At 48.8% G+C, this 16702-nt stretch overlaps 2 protein-coding genes across 2 annotated transcripts in view; both read left to right on the plus strand.

Moving 5' to 3' along the window:
* Positions 1-3106, plus strand: part of SHLD1 (shieldin complex subunit 1) — a 54846-nt gene extending 51740 nt beyond the window's left edge. Inside the window, exon 6 of the mRNA XM_085308976.1 lies at positions 2520-3106. Within this exon, the coding sequence (XP_085165102.1) occupies positions 2520-3022 (503 nt within the window). The 3' untranslated portion in view covers positions 3023-3106. The remainder of the gene's footprint in view (positions 1-2519) is intronic.
* Positions 3107-6924: 3818 nt separating this feature from the next.
* The window catches only part of CHGB (chromogranin B), a 21273-nt gene continuing 11495 nt past the window's right edge, over positions 6925-16702 (plus strand). The window contains exons 1-2 of the mRNA XM_085308963.1: positions 6925-7169; positions 16495-16619. Of these exons, the coding sequence (XP_085165089.1) occupies positions 6925-7169; positions 16495-16619 (370 nt within the window). The remainder of the gene's footprint in view (positions 7170-16494; positions 16620-16702) is intronic.

Genomic DNA, 16702 nt, shown 5'->3' on the forward strand with positions numbered 1-16702 from the left:
GCAAATTATGATATTGCAGACCTGTTGCATCACTGAAAGCTCAAAGCAGGAGATTTCATTGTGTGCTTGGGGGTAGGGTTATATGCTGAGAATTGGTTGCAGCAGATGGAGACTTTAAATTTTCATCAGCAGGGTTATAAACACAAAGAAAATAACCTTTTACCAGCCTCTGGGTTTTGTACTCATAAGCTGCAAATGCTGATCTTCAATTAGCATGGAGTGGGGGYGCAGATGCAATAATATACCTCCTTACCGATGATTATCCATCATGTGAGAATGAAATCAAGACATGAGTAATGGCCTGTTTGATTGTTGTTTTTTTTCCTCTCTTTTTTTTTTCTTTAACACCTGCTTTGTAGTATAAGTGAGTAAAAATTGCTAAAAATAATTTGGGTCAAATTCCCTGTTGATTAAACTCTATTCCAGGTGAATGAAGTGAGTTTTTGGCCCTGCTTATCTCTGCTCAGACTTCTGTAGGTACAGTCTGAGGATGTACTGGGAAATGCCACAAAAGATCACAAAAGATGCGTCTTCACAAGATTTAGATTGGTTCTGGGAATTCTGCATCCAACTTTTTGTGCCTTGCCTTAAGAAAGCTTTACTGGAAAGATAATCTGCTATAAGGATAAGGCCTAGTGCTGAATAAGAAGTATATAAATTTAAATCTGCAAATGAAAAAAGATTGTGCTGCTATAATATAGTTGAGTACTTTCTGACTAATCAAGCCCCCAGATACACCCATGAATTACATACTGGTCATTTCTTTGGATTGTGCTTCAACACAGCATGACAGCTCTATAGTTCGTGCTGGCTTGTAATTGCAGGAGAAGGGTGTAACAGCACTGCAAAGGCCGCTCCTGATACTGTGAAACCAAMAGGACTTTGCCTTCCCTGGATCATACAGGGTTGAGATGTATAGCTGGAGGCAGCTACTGCTTTTTTACAAAATACAACAGTGACCTGCACGTAAGTAGAAAAAGCATAACATGGCACAGAGGTTTGCGATCGCTGCAGGAGTCGAGTGCAAGTGACACCGGACTGAATCGTCAGAGACGCATGGTGCTCCGGTTCCAGCCTAACCGAGGCACCCAGGCGGAGAGACTGGGCGGAGTGGGCCTGTTCTCTTGGGCTGGCTCTGGTTTGCTACCTTGTGGCATACGCTGATGTTAAAAGGAGGCCACTAAGCTTTTTGTACTGCATTGGAAATGATGTATTGCAGGCAGAAGGGAAATTCTTCCTAAAACTGCAGAATCGGAGATGAAGTGAAACTGAAAATAAAGGTCAAAAAGTTAGAGGGAAGGAGAAAAAGACAATAAGCAGTATGGATGCGCAGATACTTTAATCTCATTTTAATGAGTCCTTGAGCCCTCAGGAAAGGGAGGGAAGCCCTTCCTGCACACTGAGGGAAGCAGCACTGCTCTGTCACTGCACTGAGATGTCCTTTGAAAGCAATCTCTTACCAGAGAGGACCACACTCTGCTTCATATTCCAAAGCATTATAAAAGACTAAGCTATTTTCTGACTCCCTGTGTCCTGCTTATGTAACTCGTGGAGGACGGCTCTGCAGCCTCTGCCTGAGCCCTGCAAAAGTCTCTCGGTGACTCAGGTGCTTGGCAGAGAGGCTGGCAAGGAAGGCTCGCCGGGGGGATCGCAGTTAGAGGGACTTCAAGGGCTCCAGAGCCAAGTGTTTGGTGTCAGGTGTTTGTGGAGGCTTTTTGTCCTGGGAGCTGTATTTGGCTTGTTGAGCTTCTCTGTCACACTGTTGCCAAGTATCTTGGTGCTGCTGGCATATTAGGTAGGCACCTGGCTGCAGAGTACCCCACTGATTGCACTGGAGTGGAAGTGAGCCACAGCCCCGACTGTCACTCAGACATGGGTCAGCAAGGAAGGAAGGCAAGAACTAGCACAGAGTGAGCATTCAGCTTTTCTATAAATGTTATACAAATTCCTGCAAGCTGGGGAGAATATTTAGTGCAGCTGCATGGTGGAAACAGGACTGTGTGTGGAAGCTATGTGCTAGGTTTGATGGCTCTAGATCTGGTTGAAGGTTGCAGAACGAGACTGCACACATCATCCTGCAGGGGTAAAACTAGGCAATGTGGAAGGGAAAAGRTTAGACTGAGGGGTGAAGAGAGAACAAGCAGAGGCCAGGCTGCTCGAGCTGCAAACCGAATTTGTCCATGGCTCAGTATTGCTTCCTGCAGTAGCAAATCCCATTTGCCCCCTCTTTGGAAGCGTGGGTGACAGCAACCAGGAGGTGCATGCAACCAAGTAGCTCAAGTTGTAGCAGAGGATGAGGCTAGGGCACCAGTGAGATCCACAAACACTTCCCATCTCTTAATGAGTCTCTGCAGAAAGGCTCTCTGGCAGTCTGGCCAGAGTTTGAAGCAGCACTTCAGCTCGCTCCTGCGCAGAGTTTGTCAGCTAGACTGCAGCAAAGGGATGGGGGAGGAGGAAGGGGGGGGGAACGGACACAGGTATGACCTGGTGACTAATGAGTTTCACTGATGTGTTTGCAGGAGAAAGCGGGCTAYCCTCTGCAGTTCCTGGAGGCTGTTCCACTACAGGCGCTGAGAAAGCAAACACGATCTGTGCCCCAAAAGCTGGGCTGCATGAGCCCACTGAGCCTAGTGCTGCTGCACTATCATGGGTGTACAAACATGACAGTGCCGAAGATACTAGTGTTGGGAAATCTCTTGACAGCTTCTACGAAAAGTATTGTGAAACACAGCCGGGCAGAAGGGATCCCACCTGTGAGGCTGGGTCACGCTGTCTGTCGCAGAAGATCTCGGAGTTAGCAAACCGGGAGGGAATGAAATACGCTTTGCGTTGCCTGCAGATGGCCCAGGTGGTATTGAACAGAGATGGATGCAAAATCTTCCCAAATCACCCCACCACTGCTTGTTTCACAAAGCCAGCTGAGGGAGAAGTTGTGCTGGAAGAGAGAACGAGAACACCTGGACTGTCGGATGATGTCCTGCAGCTCCTCTTGAAGCAAACACGGACAGCRCACAGCCCCTGACGTGTTGCATGAGACAGGAGCAAAGTGCTGGTTTGCTTCTGCCATCAGAGCTGTAAAGGATTTGTCTCCGCATGGATGGCCGATAGCTGCGAGTGTTTGCCCATGAACATAGGATTCTGCAGTGTGTAATGCTGCTGGCCTGGCTGCGCTTATTTCTGGCTCGCACCCGAGAGCAAAATGGGATCTGTGTGGTCGGGGTGCCAGTGGGGAGGTGGCTGCCGTGATGCTTTCCAACAAAGTTTGTTTAAAGGTGTCTGTGCAAATGTGTCAACCAAAACAAGAGGTCATAGTGATTTTGATCTGGGTGAGTTTCTGGGGCACAAAAAAGTGTATGTGGGCATGTATGAGAGAGGAATACAGCTTCTGAGTAGATTTTCTTTTTTTAGCAGAGGAAAAAGAAAGAAAAGCTTTGTCGCCTTAGTGATGTTTCTAACACTTCAAATGCGCCAGCTGAGTAGAGTTGTGACTTTTTTTTTTCCCTGTCTACATGAGCTGGCAAAAGAGCAAACTAAAATAGCTTCCTGGGGTGTTCTGCCACAGTGTTTGCAGGGAAGCTGTGGCACTGGAGCCTGCTGCCCTCTTATCCAACTACTGGGAAATACAGAGCACCAGGGAAAAGTAGAACTAAACTCTGAGCAAGTCCAAGCTGGTGGTTTGGTTGGTTGCTTCAGTGCTGATTTCTCCATCTCTCTCCCTGCTAAGCAAATGCCAGTATATCCAACACTCTGCTGCTGCAGATGCCCAGAACTTGCCCTGGTTTTAATTGGCAAGATCACTACTGGTGTTGATGAGCCCAACACATGGGTTTCCAAGCTTGGCTTGTGGTGACCTGAGTCACCAGCTCCCAGCTGCTGGCTATGGTCGTTGCCATGTGTGTGGACTTAACTGCTCAGGAGACCCAGAGCACTGTAATCAACCATTAGAGCTTCTGTTAACTAATTTGAAATTAAGATTATAACATTTCTGTTTTTGAATGATGTCTCAAACTCTTGCAGAGACACTTGGGTGGGAAAGGATAGTTGCATAATAGTCATCACTCAGCTTGCCAGGCCCATTGCTTTGATGCAGTTTTTGCTTTGCTTTACAAAATGCTGAGGATTGAACACTTCTTCTGGAAGGCTTGCAAGTCAGAGAGACCTGCTGGGAAAAACTGAGTTTGTCTTCTCCAAACTTTACTGTTGGTTTTCATAAAAATTTAGAACAAACCTAATTGTTTTATGATTTGTTTTCATAATGTAGATGCTTAACGAAGCAGAATAGAGCTCAGCTGGATGTATTAGGCTCCAAAAATCACATTGACTTTAATGTTAACAAAACAAGTTAGCTATTTAGGGGAGTCTGACAAACTTGCCAGACACCTAACTGGTGTTAGGAGTCTAAGTATCTTTGAGTTTAAAATACCTAATCATTCCTACCATAAAATGAACTGCTCCATGTCTGGAGAAACCTCTTAATTTTAGGAGGTGTTTCGTTGGGATTTTATAGCTCAATTGCTTCTATTAAGTTAAACAAGACTGCTGCATGGAGAATAAACACCCATCACTCCTTTTCACACTTGCTGCTAATTAATTTTTTACGAACCTGTGCTGGAACCTGCTGTATGTGTTTCCAAGTCTGCTGAAAGCCAAATGATACGCATTACTCATTTCCTGATAAATGTCTCCTTAGTTTATTCAAGACTGGGGGAAATGAATGCATCACTCCCCTCTGTCAGATGTTCCAGGCTAAAACCCCCAATTGTTTTGAACACATTTCACTTTAAAGAAGCGCAGTGCTATTTGACATTTTATGGTGCTGCTCAGAATAAATTGTAATGATGAATATTATTGCTGCTGAGCAAAAGCACAGCTGGTCCACCATGTCTATGTTTGAACTTCTTAAGCTGATTTGCAGTTATAACTAATGGAATGAACAAAGCTGGATTTTTTACAGCCTAAATAGAAAGAAATCTTTTAGGACTGTTATGTTGAGACTGGTCTTCTGGATCCTGAAATCCATTCTTTCACAGCCTACTTCATGCCCCTCTTGAAATGAAGAGGAGCCTTTAGGAAGGCAGAAGCAACCATTAAGGAGGGATAAGCTTCAAAAGTGCAGGGCTGCCCGCCCAATGGGGGCTCCTCGGTTGTGCCAATCCCTGCTGTCATGGAGCTGGATGGCTGAGGACAGCCCCAAGGCATTTTCCACCACTGTCACAGACCCCCTTCTGGCTGAGGCCAAGCTCTGCCTGGCAGCYCCACCAGTGCCCCTCCTCTGCCAGCCTCTGCTCTCTCTCTCTGCCTTTCCTGATAGTGCTAATGAGATCCCTGGAGGAGATTTTGCCTCAGARTGAAACAGATCATCTCTTTGAGCCCTGAGAACTTGATGTCAGCAAGCAAAGGAGCCACAAGCCCACACACAACCACTTAAGGTCCCTTAGAGCCTACCAGCTCAGTGGCTCCTTGCTGCTTTATTCCTGTTGCCAGAAGATGATTGTCTTCATCTATGCTCTCACCCACTGAGGTGTTCCCTGAAGGGTGGCCTTGTGTAGTGATGCCACTCGCTAAGCAAGGAGGCCTCTGCGCCCTTCGTTCTCTGGTGCGGACACGGTCAAGGAAGCATGGAGAGCAAGAGGGAAGTGATGTGTGGGAAAGGACAGCATTTGGGCAAAGAGAGAGAGAAAGAGATGAGATCTCACAGGTTGATGTCTGAATGCCTTGCTACTGCAGGAACTCCAGTACARCCATGCCGCTCACTGCAGTCTGGGCGTCTGACTGTTGGTGGTGTTTGGAGATAGCTGTTGTTCTGCTAACCTGGCTGCTGTGACCTCTCATCTGTCCCATTTCAGCACTGGCTGGATCCTAGCACAGGTACCTGAGCTTTGTGCCCATCGTGTTCCCAGCTGCAGCTTTGTTGGGGGGATGTTATTTCCGCCWTCTGCCTAGGTAGCCTGGCACATCTGCCCTGCTCTGCAGGGCTTCCTCACAAAGGCGGTAGAAATTCGGCTGTTGACTTTAACAAGAGCAGGAGGAGGCYCCTCTGGCTCAGCTGGCTGCAAATTATGGCGGAGATGTTCGGGCTTGGTGCAGTCTCTGTRTATAGGTTTATTGGGTATGCTGGGGCTGTCTGGGTTAAGACTGCTGTCCTTGAGTAGTCATGAAGCTGATGCATCAGACTCCTCTGCAGTTCTGGTTGATCTGTTGCTTTGCCTGCATGATGCAGGCAAAGATTACAAGGAAAAGCAATGTTAGCTCCTTCAACAAGAGATACAGCTGGAAAAAACAAACATGCTTTTGAGCATGCTATCAATAAATGCAGTAAAAGTAACAGCCTCTCCCCGCCAACTTGTAGTGCTTAACCACCACAGATCCGTCACGGCTACAAGGGCACTTCTGCTGACGGGTGTAGCRAGCTATTGCCAAGGAGGTACAGGAAGGAAAGTGTTCACCATGAATCAGGTATTGCGTGCAGCTTTTAACCAGTATTGATGTCAGAGCCTTACATGCTGCCCAAATCGTTTTGTAAACTTTTGTGGTGGTTTTAACACACCTGGAAGCTGAAGACAGCCATCGGAGGAGCAAGGTGGCCCTCATCACCTCTTGGGTGTCAGCTTACTGGGCTGCAGGCTCARCTCTTCCATCGCGTGCACTGGGCAAACTGCTAAGCATGGAAAMAAGCTCAGCCGCAGATCTTGCTAGAAAAGAGGAGCACCTGGGACCTCTGACTTTGCTGATGTTTGAGATAGCTGGAGACAAAGCCTCCACTTAAGCTAGCAATAGAAAAAAAAATAAACCCATTTGTTCCTTTAACATCCCAGCTTTCTGATGAGATGTTTCTGACCCAGCAAGAAAAGGAATAACAGACCCAATTATYCTTCAAGTCTTTAGGAGATGAGATGCAAAGACAGGAGAGAGAGAAGGCGGACGATGAGAGAGCCTGAAGATAGATACTGGCAGGGGAGAGCATGGAACTTCAGTTTTGAAGAGCAAGGTAGGCAGAACAGCCGGGATGCAGCTGAAATTGGGATTATGACTCACAGCTACAAATCTTGGCTGGCATTTGGCAAAGGGCTCGATGAGCTCTGCGCTGCTGCAATGCACGGGCTTGGACGAGTGCGTGCCTCCCATGGTCGGGAGCGCCGGCAGGTTCTCTGGGCACTGCTCGCTTCAAGGTATGGTACTTAGCTCATGCCAATAAGCCTGCCAAAMATAGGTGTGTCATGCTGAGACAGAAGGGCAGGCCAAAGCAGAGCCCCTTGRAGGAGACCTCTCTGGAGCAGGTGATACCTCTGATGCAGGTCTTGTCTAGAGGGGGAAGGGTGGGTTGTTTATTTTGTTTTGCTGTCTGGCTTGAAATTGGTTTCTCCTCTGGAGTATGGGGCTTTCAGCACCTTGCAAAAGGTTATATTTAATCTTGATTCAATGGGTGATAATGCAGCATCTGGGATGYGGTTTGGAAGAACTGGCAAACCTGGGTCTTTTTGCATGGTTGGAAATGCCTGCTTATGGGTCTTTTGAGCTGCAGAGCACTTCTAGGGTCACTGACTTCACAGACAGAGCCTCCACCCTGGATGAAAAACAAAGGAGAGAGGGGAAAACGGTGGCCTTGGCGAATAAAACTAGAAATGGTATTGGGGCCCCTTCTTAGAAAAGGCCTGTGAAAGTTCATGAAGTTTGAAGTCCCCTCCCAGGGTTGCGATGCAGGAGGGTGATGCATTCAGATGGGTGTAGTAGAGTCGTGTACAGAAAGGCTTTTGCTGTGGGTTTTTCTCCCCYTTTGAAATCGAAGACATGAATCAACTCGTGTTCTTAATCCGAACGCCCGATGCTTTTGAAGTGATCTAACTCTCCCTCAGCCCTATCCCTACATATAGGAAGGGATGCGACCTCCCGTGCAAACGTCCCTGTCCATAGGGTATCTGGTCTCGATGTTGATCCCCCCGCTTTAGTGCCACTGTGGCCCTGATACRCTGCTGAGTTTCCTCTGCCTGGGTGTCTGTTAATACAATGTGCAATATCTGCCCTCTCCTGTCATGTTGCTGTTCCCTGGATTTCAATTAGAGGTGCCTGTTGCTTTTGGGGTGGCTTTTTTCYTTCCATGATTGCTAGAGGCCACAGAAACACAGTTACAGGCTCATTAACTTCGATCTAACTTCTACTTAGCTGTCTCCAGAACTGAATTATCAGCCTGGAAATCTGGCCAAAAGTGTGGGGTTTTGGGTTTTTTGTTTGTTTGTTTTGTTTTGTTTTGGGGGGGGGGTTAAACCTTCCCCTGGATGTTGAAGTGCTGAGAGTGCAGCTTCAAACACATTGATGTTACTAGATTTTGCATGAGGCCCTCAACTAAATATCCTGTCTTGTGTAGTTCTCCCAGGCCATTTTCCCCAGGAAACGGTCTGCATTTCCTTCYGAGGAATCATAGAATCAGTAAGGTTGGAAGGGACCTCTGGAGATCATCTAGTCCAACCTCCCCTGCTCAGCAGGGTCACCTAGAGCATGTCAGACAGGGTTGCATCCAGGTGGGCCTTGAAGATCTCCAGAGAAGGAGACTCCACAACCTCTCTGGGCAACCTGKTCCAGKGCTCYGTCACTCTCACAGGGAAGAAATTCCCCCTCACCTTCAGGCAGAACTTCCTGTGCTTCAATTTCTGCCCATTGCCTCTTGTCCTGTCACAYGGGACAACTGAAAAGAGTTTGTCCCCGTCCCCTTRACACCCTCCCTTCAGGTACTTGTACACAYTGATCAGATCCCCCCTCAGTCTKCTCTTCCCCAGGCTGAAGAGGCCCAGCTCTCGCAGCMGTTCCTCATAGGGCAGGTGCTCCAGCCCTCTSATCATCTTTGTAGCCCTGCACTGGACTCTCTCCAGTAGCTCCATGTCTCTCTTGTCCTGAGGAGCCCASAACTGGACACAGGACTCGAGATGAGGCCTCCCCAGGGCTGGGTAGAGGGGCAGGATCACCTCCCTCCACCTGCTGGCAACACTCTTCCCAATGCACCCCAGGAGACCATTGGCCTTCTTGGCCACAAGGGCACATCGCTGGCTCATGGTCAACYTGTCATCCACCAGCACTCCCAGGTCCCTCTCTGCAGAGCTGCTCTCCAGCAGGTCAGCCCCCAGCCTGTACTGGTGCATGGGGTTATTCTTCCCYAGGTGCAGGACCCTGCACTTACCCTTGTTGAACCTCTTAAGGTTCCTCTCCACTCAGCTCTCCAGCCTGTCCAGGTCTCCCTGAATGGCAGCGCAGCCCTCTGGTGTATCAGCCACTCCTCCCAAAAGGAGGAAGGAAGGAAGGATTTCCCTGCCACAAGGCTGGAGCCAAAACATGCTTGGGGCCCAGGGGAGAGTTCACGCTGGAGATGTTTGCTTTGGTTTGGGCATTTACCGCCTGGCCTGGCCTATCCTCTCTCATGAGCTGATGGCTGACTCATGCCTGCAGCAAGCTCAACACCTCCAGAGCYGTCCGGGGGCTTGTCTTCGGGCACCTCCGAGGGCTGCGGCTGCCAGCCAGCAAGCACCCACCTCCCTGTTCCTGCGGCGAACCTTACAGCAGCGTCTGATCCAAAACTTTCTGTCATCCTTGATGAATCCTCCTGCTCTAAAGCTGTTGCCCACTTCCTGCCACCCGGAGCTCCTCCAGGACAGTCGGTATTGATGGCCTCGGTGGTGCCGACTCCGTCTGAATTTTTATTTTCCCTCCTACGCAGCTTCTAGTGGGAGGTGCTGATTCATGCCTGAGGCCGGCCTGATCTGGGAGCCGAAAAGGGGTTGGAAAGATCCTCAATTAGCATCAGTGCTCCTGTCCTGCGACCGGAGCTAGGGCGCTTTATACTGGCGGAGGATTTTTCCCCAGGGATTTTTGCTGTGCGCAGGTATTTTGGGACATACGGTCTCTAAAATGAGCGTGCAAAAGGCAATATATGTTCTATATAAATGCATGTTTCATTATCGAGCGTAGGAGATTTGAGGGGGGCACGTGTTTTCCCACAACATAAAAGTTCATTTTAAAAATACCCTGCTCTGTAGGCTTTCCCTAATGACTATTTTTTCCCATGTTTTTAATAATCAACAACATATGCCAGCATCTCTGCCTAAAAGTAAGAACTGGTGCGTAACAGAACGTGAGATAATGAGATGTGATTAAGACAGTAGCTGGGGCTAACCAAAGCCAGAAAACTCACGGCTGAAAGGTCAAACYTTTATTTAAATTGCCTTTGCCGTTGCCTGTTCACTTGCAGGCTCTGGGAATTAAGGAGGAAAGTCTGGTAATGAAAGAACATCTGGCAGGGAAAATCTCGCCCGGGCCTGAGTCAGCCAAGCTGTATTAGCACTGGAAAGCAGGTTCTCGTAACGGGGGAGCGTCAGTCGGCCTCGGGGCGGGTAACGTGATCCGTGAGGATGGCACCTGGAGGCAGGCGGGACGCAGAGCACGGGGCCTGGAAGGGCACCTGGGCCCCTTCCTGGCCGCGCTGGTGCTCGTGCTCGGGGCGGCGCGCTCTCAGCGGCGCCAAGCCTGCCGCGAGGAGGAAGGCAGGCTTYGCCCGGGAAAGCCGCGGAGGCCGACGCGCGCCGTGGGCAGAGCTGCTGCCCGCTTGGCTTCTTCGCCCTTCCGGCTGCTCGTTCCTGGTGCCTTTGCGAAACGCGAGGGCTGCTTTTTGGGGGAATCGCCCTCCGGTGTGGGGTGCTGCAGTGGCCGGGAGGCGTGTTGGCGAGACGCGGGCTCGGCGTTGCGACGCGGTTCCTCTGCCTTGCCATCGGCCTGGGTTACCTGAGACCCCCGGAGCTGTAACGGGTGAAGGTGAGACTGGGAAAATCCCCRCGAGCAGAAGAGCGGTGGTGCCCCGGGAGCGGGGAGCGCTGCGTGACAAAAGCAGCGTCTCCTACGAGTCCTGCGTTGCTAGCGTGGGGTTTTGCAGAGGAATCGTAACCGTCGTTTGCCTCCGGGGAAACTGTCCCTTCATCTCAAATATAGGTAGTTATCTTCTAACTCGTGAGGGAATTCCTGAAAACTCACGCATTTATGGCAAAGCCTAAAACGACAGGCCGGGGATGTGCTCTCTGGCCCTGGCCCTCAGCTGGTATCATTTGAAGGCAGTCTCTAAAGTCAGTGGAACTAGACAAACTCACACTGATGCAGTATCTGCTAGGTATCTGCAGTTCCCAAGGCTGCCTTTAAACCTAAGCCTCTTAAGCCTTTTTCATAAGCATGCAGCATTTCACACAGAGCCTAAAAGACTTAAAATCGTGGTGTGCAAAAAAGGGATTTTCTAGCAGGAAGGGATCTTGGCAAAGCCTCCTCTTGCATCTGGGGGCTTTGCTCTCTCCTTTTTCACAGGGTCTTTTTGCAGCTGGGTTTCTGCTTTTAGTGCCARTGTAAAAGGCAATTGAAAATGTATTTAGCAGTTCCCATTGCTGAAGTATGTGACTATTGGTGTCRCAAAATAGACCTCAGCACTGTGCTTCACACCTGAAATCGGGTGCAAGTGCGTAGTGAGTATTTTTTTCTGTGCAGACATAGTCAGCAATAAAAAGTTTCCTTTAAAATCATTACAGTATGTTGCAAAAAGCTATATATTTTTATCTTACAAAATTGAAATTTGCCTCTGAAATTTCCATAGCACTATCAACCCTAGAACAATATTATTCTTACCAAACAGAACCCTTGCTGGGAGTTGAAATGCTATAAATACTTTAAGCAATAAATTACTAAGCAAGCCAGCCTGGCACCCCAGTCGTAAACATGAACTGGAACATACAGCAGTTGACAAAATGCAGGCAGGAATTTCATTGCCCAAATGAAATTATTCGCAGCGCAAAGGCAGCTGTAAAAGTTGTTTTTCTTTAATGATAAGTAACACTCGGAATAAGAGGGCTTAAGTCAGCGTTTGGGTCGCAGAAAGCGATTTCCATCCTGTTTGCAGGCTTTTCTTGCTGCTTGAGCCCCAGCCGCTTTCCCAAAGGGAAAAGCGCGGTTCCCCRCAGCCGTCACCCGCCGGCGGTCTGTGTCCGGGTGCGCAGTGCCCGCGGGCCCCGACCAGGCCGAGGGGCCCCACGCGCTCCTGGCACCGCGCGGAGCGCCCCAAGCCCCCCTGCGGACACGCGGCGTTYGGTGGGTGCCGCTGCTCGTCGTCCGGGGCCTGGCTCAGGCGGGAGGGTGCTGGGGTGCTGATAAATCCCCCCCACCCCGAGGCGGGGGAGGAGGTTGCTCTTGTGTCAGCCAGGCGCCTTCGTGACGGCCGCTGCTGGGGGAGGCTTTAGTCATAGTCAAATTCATAAAGCTGCAAGTAAACATCCAAGGGTTTTTTGAGCCTCAGTGGGTTCAAAGCTGTGTTTTAGCTTGATGGTCGGTCAGTSTGGAGCGGCACGTTTTAACTGCGGGTCCGGTACACCGTTTTCTGACACAAATCAAAAATTTATGCTCAGGAGAGAAGCGACAGCACAGGTAAGAGACTTGTGATGAAGAACGCTCTGCTCTGCAGTGGTATTACACAAACTAGGACCGAGTCTTGCAGGAGGGCAGGAAACGTGCGTTTTGTTTTGGGCCATGGTCATCTTCCCCATGAATGTCGAACCAGCGTAACTGCAAGAGATGAGCTGCATTTAGTGCCCGAAGCAAGTGAGCCTGGCYAAGTTGCTGTTAGGGAAGGGCATAAGAAGTGTCAGCGTTTTTTAGCGTTGAATATGCTGAGAATGCAATATGGAAAAAGTGTCTTCAGGTCTGTAGACACCAAAGGCTTGGTCTGCTTCCTCCTTCGTTTACCTGTGTTTTGCAAGTGGGGGTTATTTTTTTTAATTATTTTTCTGGTGATACCTTTGCAGCTTTTGTGGGCTGTGAGTGYATCTGCAGGCCCTGAGGAATTCTATCAGCTGACAAAAGGCTTAGAAACAGACGCTGCTTTGGTCTTCTGGAATATATTTTAATATTCCTTAAGATCTACGACATGTCTTAGAGGCACGTTTTAAACCTCTTTTCAGTTTAGCCATATAAAACTTGGCTGTTTCTGTGGTATAGATACAGCACAGAAGAGCTGGAGTAATGAGAGAGAAGAGGTTTACAAGTGGACAAAATCCTCTTTTGTGAAAAAAGAAGGTGAAAGATAATTCAGAAGAGAATCAACTTGAAATTTTCAGGCTCTCTTGGTTCTGAAGAAGTATTTCATAGGATTTTTTTACATTTTCTTTGGGGRAAAAAAAAAAAAAGCTTTGAGACTAGAGACTACTAGGTGGTTTTTAGCAGTTGTTTCGGTACTGCCTAAGAGCACTTAGCGTGAACCAGATCCCCTCGTGTAAGGTGCTGTTAAAATACAGAGGGCAAAACTGTTGCCCACACTAAGGAAATCACATGGAGACTTTGGCTGGAGGTGGGCAAAGACTCCCAGAGCATATGTGCACCCTTGGAGAGTGGTTCTGCCAGGTCGGGGCCCCTCTCTGGACACGGCACAGACAAGCTCAACTGAGCACCAGCCTGGTCTCTCTCCAGTGGGTGCAGCCAGTGAATTTTTATCTCCTCTGAAGTCACTGCTCTGTTGCCGTACGAATGGGGAGCCGAGCTAGGCACCAGATCCTGCTTGATAATATACACGCACATATGTACACTGCTGTCTCACAACAGCAAAGCCAAAGTATCTGTACAACCCCATGATCTGTTACGTTGCAACAGGCATTCAATATGCATAGATCGCTGAAAGACTTTCACTGCCGTTAATGAAGCTGAATAGAGGCTCTCCCTTGAGGTGCTGGCTTTTCAGATTTGACTGGTATTTTTCTCCAGATCTATCCCCTTAGCACCTTCTGAAAGAAAGAGATGAGTTTGTTCATGAAATGGGCTGCAGGATTTTCATTCCGTGAAAATTAATTGGCATCCCAGAATGAAGATAATCCTACCAGCACGTCTAATTAGAGGAGAACAAACCCCATATTCCCAGACCAGTCCCTTCTCAATTTAGAAGGAACTCAGAAACAGGCATGAAAACTCACTCCTCATCCTTTGAAATTCTAGCTTCCAGCATGAGCCAAATGTGTACTTTTTTTAAGTGTTGGTATCTGAGAGAATCCAGCAGGATAAATGCTGTTTGTTCGTAACGTGATTGATTGTCACAACGTTATGAGGCATGTATATCACTGCAATGCAAGTTCTGGCACGTCTGAAGAAGTGAGGTTGAGATGTGCCATTCACAACCTATCAATTGAAATACGCTACTGCCTGCTGTAATCCTGACTACTTAATGCACTCAGCTCTCTATTCTGATTTGACGGGAAAATCATGCCGGCTGATACCTGACAGTAAAACTGACTCTGTGAAGTGGCATTGTTTTGAAAATATACGTTGGCCTAAATTGCCGCACGCAAGACGCTTAGCTTCTCGCTCAGCCTGGTTTTCCAGCACTGATGCAGCAATCCTTTGGATTGTGCTTTGAAAACCTCCCCCAGTACTGAAGGTGCAATGACCATACTCTTCCTCTAGCTCTGTCCCTGCTTCTGTCAAGGCCTCTTGTGTGACCCTCTGCAAGGCTTGCAAATCTTCGTAGCCTCAACTCGGATCCAGTCTGAAGGTATTAATGTTTGCTCCCAAGAGTTCCCAATGTAACTGATAGCAAAATGTACCTCAACAGTGCTTTAATATCGTCTATCAGTTGCAGATATAGGACTTCTTAAAGGGGCTGAAAAGATCAGCCCTCCCACAACAGAGGTGAGGGAGCATTGCAGAGAAATCGTACAAAACGAATATAAACAAACCCACTTGGGAAACTGAAGTGAAGCCCTCGGTGATGGTTACCGTAGTGTGAGGCATAAGCAGCCACGTAAGCCTGCAGTGCAGGACTGTTTCACCTCACCTGTCTCTTGCTGCAAGGAGATTTCTGTAGTGATTGTTGTACCAGCTCTCAATGGGGCTTATGCAGTCCAGGTGCTTAGTACAAATATCTCGCAGATACTAAAATAGCCCAGCTATCTTTATTCAGCATCTTCTATCACTTGCCCATTTTGACTGTCATATCAAAGTTTAGGTATAGCCACACAAATGCTGGRATAAAGCAGCTATACAAGGATAACCATACATACAGTGCTATTTATATGCCTGGGGGAGTGCAGAACACTTAAATGGCAAATGCTGCACCTTTAGGTGCAAATGTTGCACCTAAAATTCCTTCTAGTGAGCAGCAGAGTAGGCTGAGGCCAAGCTGAATCCTCACACAGACAGGGACATGGTGGCCTTGGAGCCAGTTCTTTGCTGTCTTTTGAATTGGGCTCTCAATTGCATCCAGTCCAAGGATGGTGATTTCCAGAGCAGCATCTCCCTGCTGAGACAGGTCTTGTCATCTGGCTGCTATAGGAACCACCTGAGGGAAGTGGAGCAGGAGAAAACACAGAAAATACTGCATTGTTAATTTGCTTTTAAAGGTGGCCCAAGTAACCGCGTTCTGTTATTTTGCAGAAATCACAGCCTGGGTGCAAGGTGACTGCGGTATCTGGCTTTGCCTCCTGGAGTAAAGGCTGTCTTCTGAAACAAGCTTAAAACGGAGCTTCACTTCCTGTACGTGCAGATGCTGCCACATGTAAGTGTTACCAGAGTGCGGTGTCCTTGTGCCCTGTTTCRTATGTTTAAAGGATATATGGTTATAGCAGCCTGGCACTGTTAATGCACAATGTAATAGTCAATGGACAGAGCAACACTGGAGAGCACGCCGTTGTGATACACAGCTCCATCGCTGTCCTCCAAGAGGGCTGCCCGCCTAGCACTGTTTAAAAAGAGAGATTGGAAAAAAAAAATGCATGTAAATTGCAGCTGCCCCCCCAAGAATTAATGGAAGGGGAAACCTTATAGTTGTCTCTGCTGGGCTGTGCATGAAGTCGGGAGGAGTGTTCAGGCTCGCTGYGAGCGCACTCGTCACAGCTTGTCACTTAGGCTTTCCAGTCCCAGTCAGGATAGTGGGGGCTGTTCAAGAAAATTATGCAAAACTTCATCTTTGTTTTGTTTGTTCTGGCTCCCAAGTSTGTAACCGCAGTAAATAAGAGGTTTGCCTGGGGAGACAGATCCTAAGCAGCGGCTTCCTCAGTAACGCTCTCAAGGAGCACTGCATGTCATTCCCTCGTCCCATGTCATCCATCACTGAACTCCCTGATGGTTCAGTGATGAGATGCAGAAAGGTGATGAATCTGGATCACTCTAACGGGGATCGCTTCCCAGAAATGCTCAGCTCCTGGGTTCGCAGTGCAGCGCGCACAGGCAGCAACGAGTTGGATGAAAGGGGCAGACTCCTTGCAGGGGGGGAAAGGGCTGCCACAGTATGCGAGAAGGCTTTCAGTTAGAAAGGAGTAAGGATGTGCAGGGGTCGATTTCCTCAGAAAACTCTTCCACAGGGAATAGACTACTCCACCTCCTCCCTGCTCTGCGGCGCGTAGGTAAATGTGTAGCATCCCCTGAACAGGGGAAATACGGATGCCAAAGCCTCTAGGCTGGAAAAAGGGGCAGGGTGGCTCTGCCTCGTCTTTTTCCGAGATGGTGGGGCCACGAGGGAGGGAGGTGGCAGTTATGCAGGGAGGGAGAAGGCGCCGGTACTTTTCGCAGCCTAGGAGGAAACGTGCGCCGCGCAGGAGCAGGCGGCTCCTCCCCGGGCCGCGCAGGTAGCGGGGAGGGCAGGGGGCTGCCCGGCATGGAGGGGGCGCGGGGGAGGCCGGCGGAGGGCAGGGGCCGAGGCGGGTCCCGC

Source organism: Rhea americana, unplaced genomic scaffold (assembly GCF_003343005.1).
Source record: "Rhea americana isolate MKP2758 unplaced genomic scaffold, rheAme1 scaffold_289, whole genome shotgun sequence".
Classification (NCBI taxonomy): Eukaryota; Metazoa; Chordata; class Aves; order Rheiformes; family Rheidae; genus Rhea; species Rhea americana.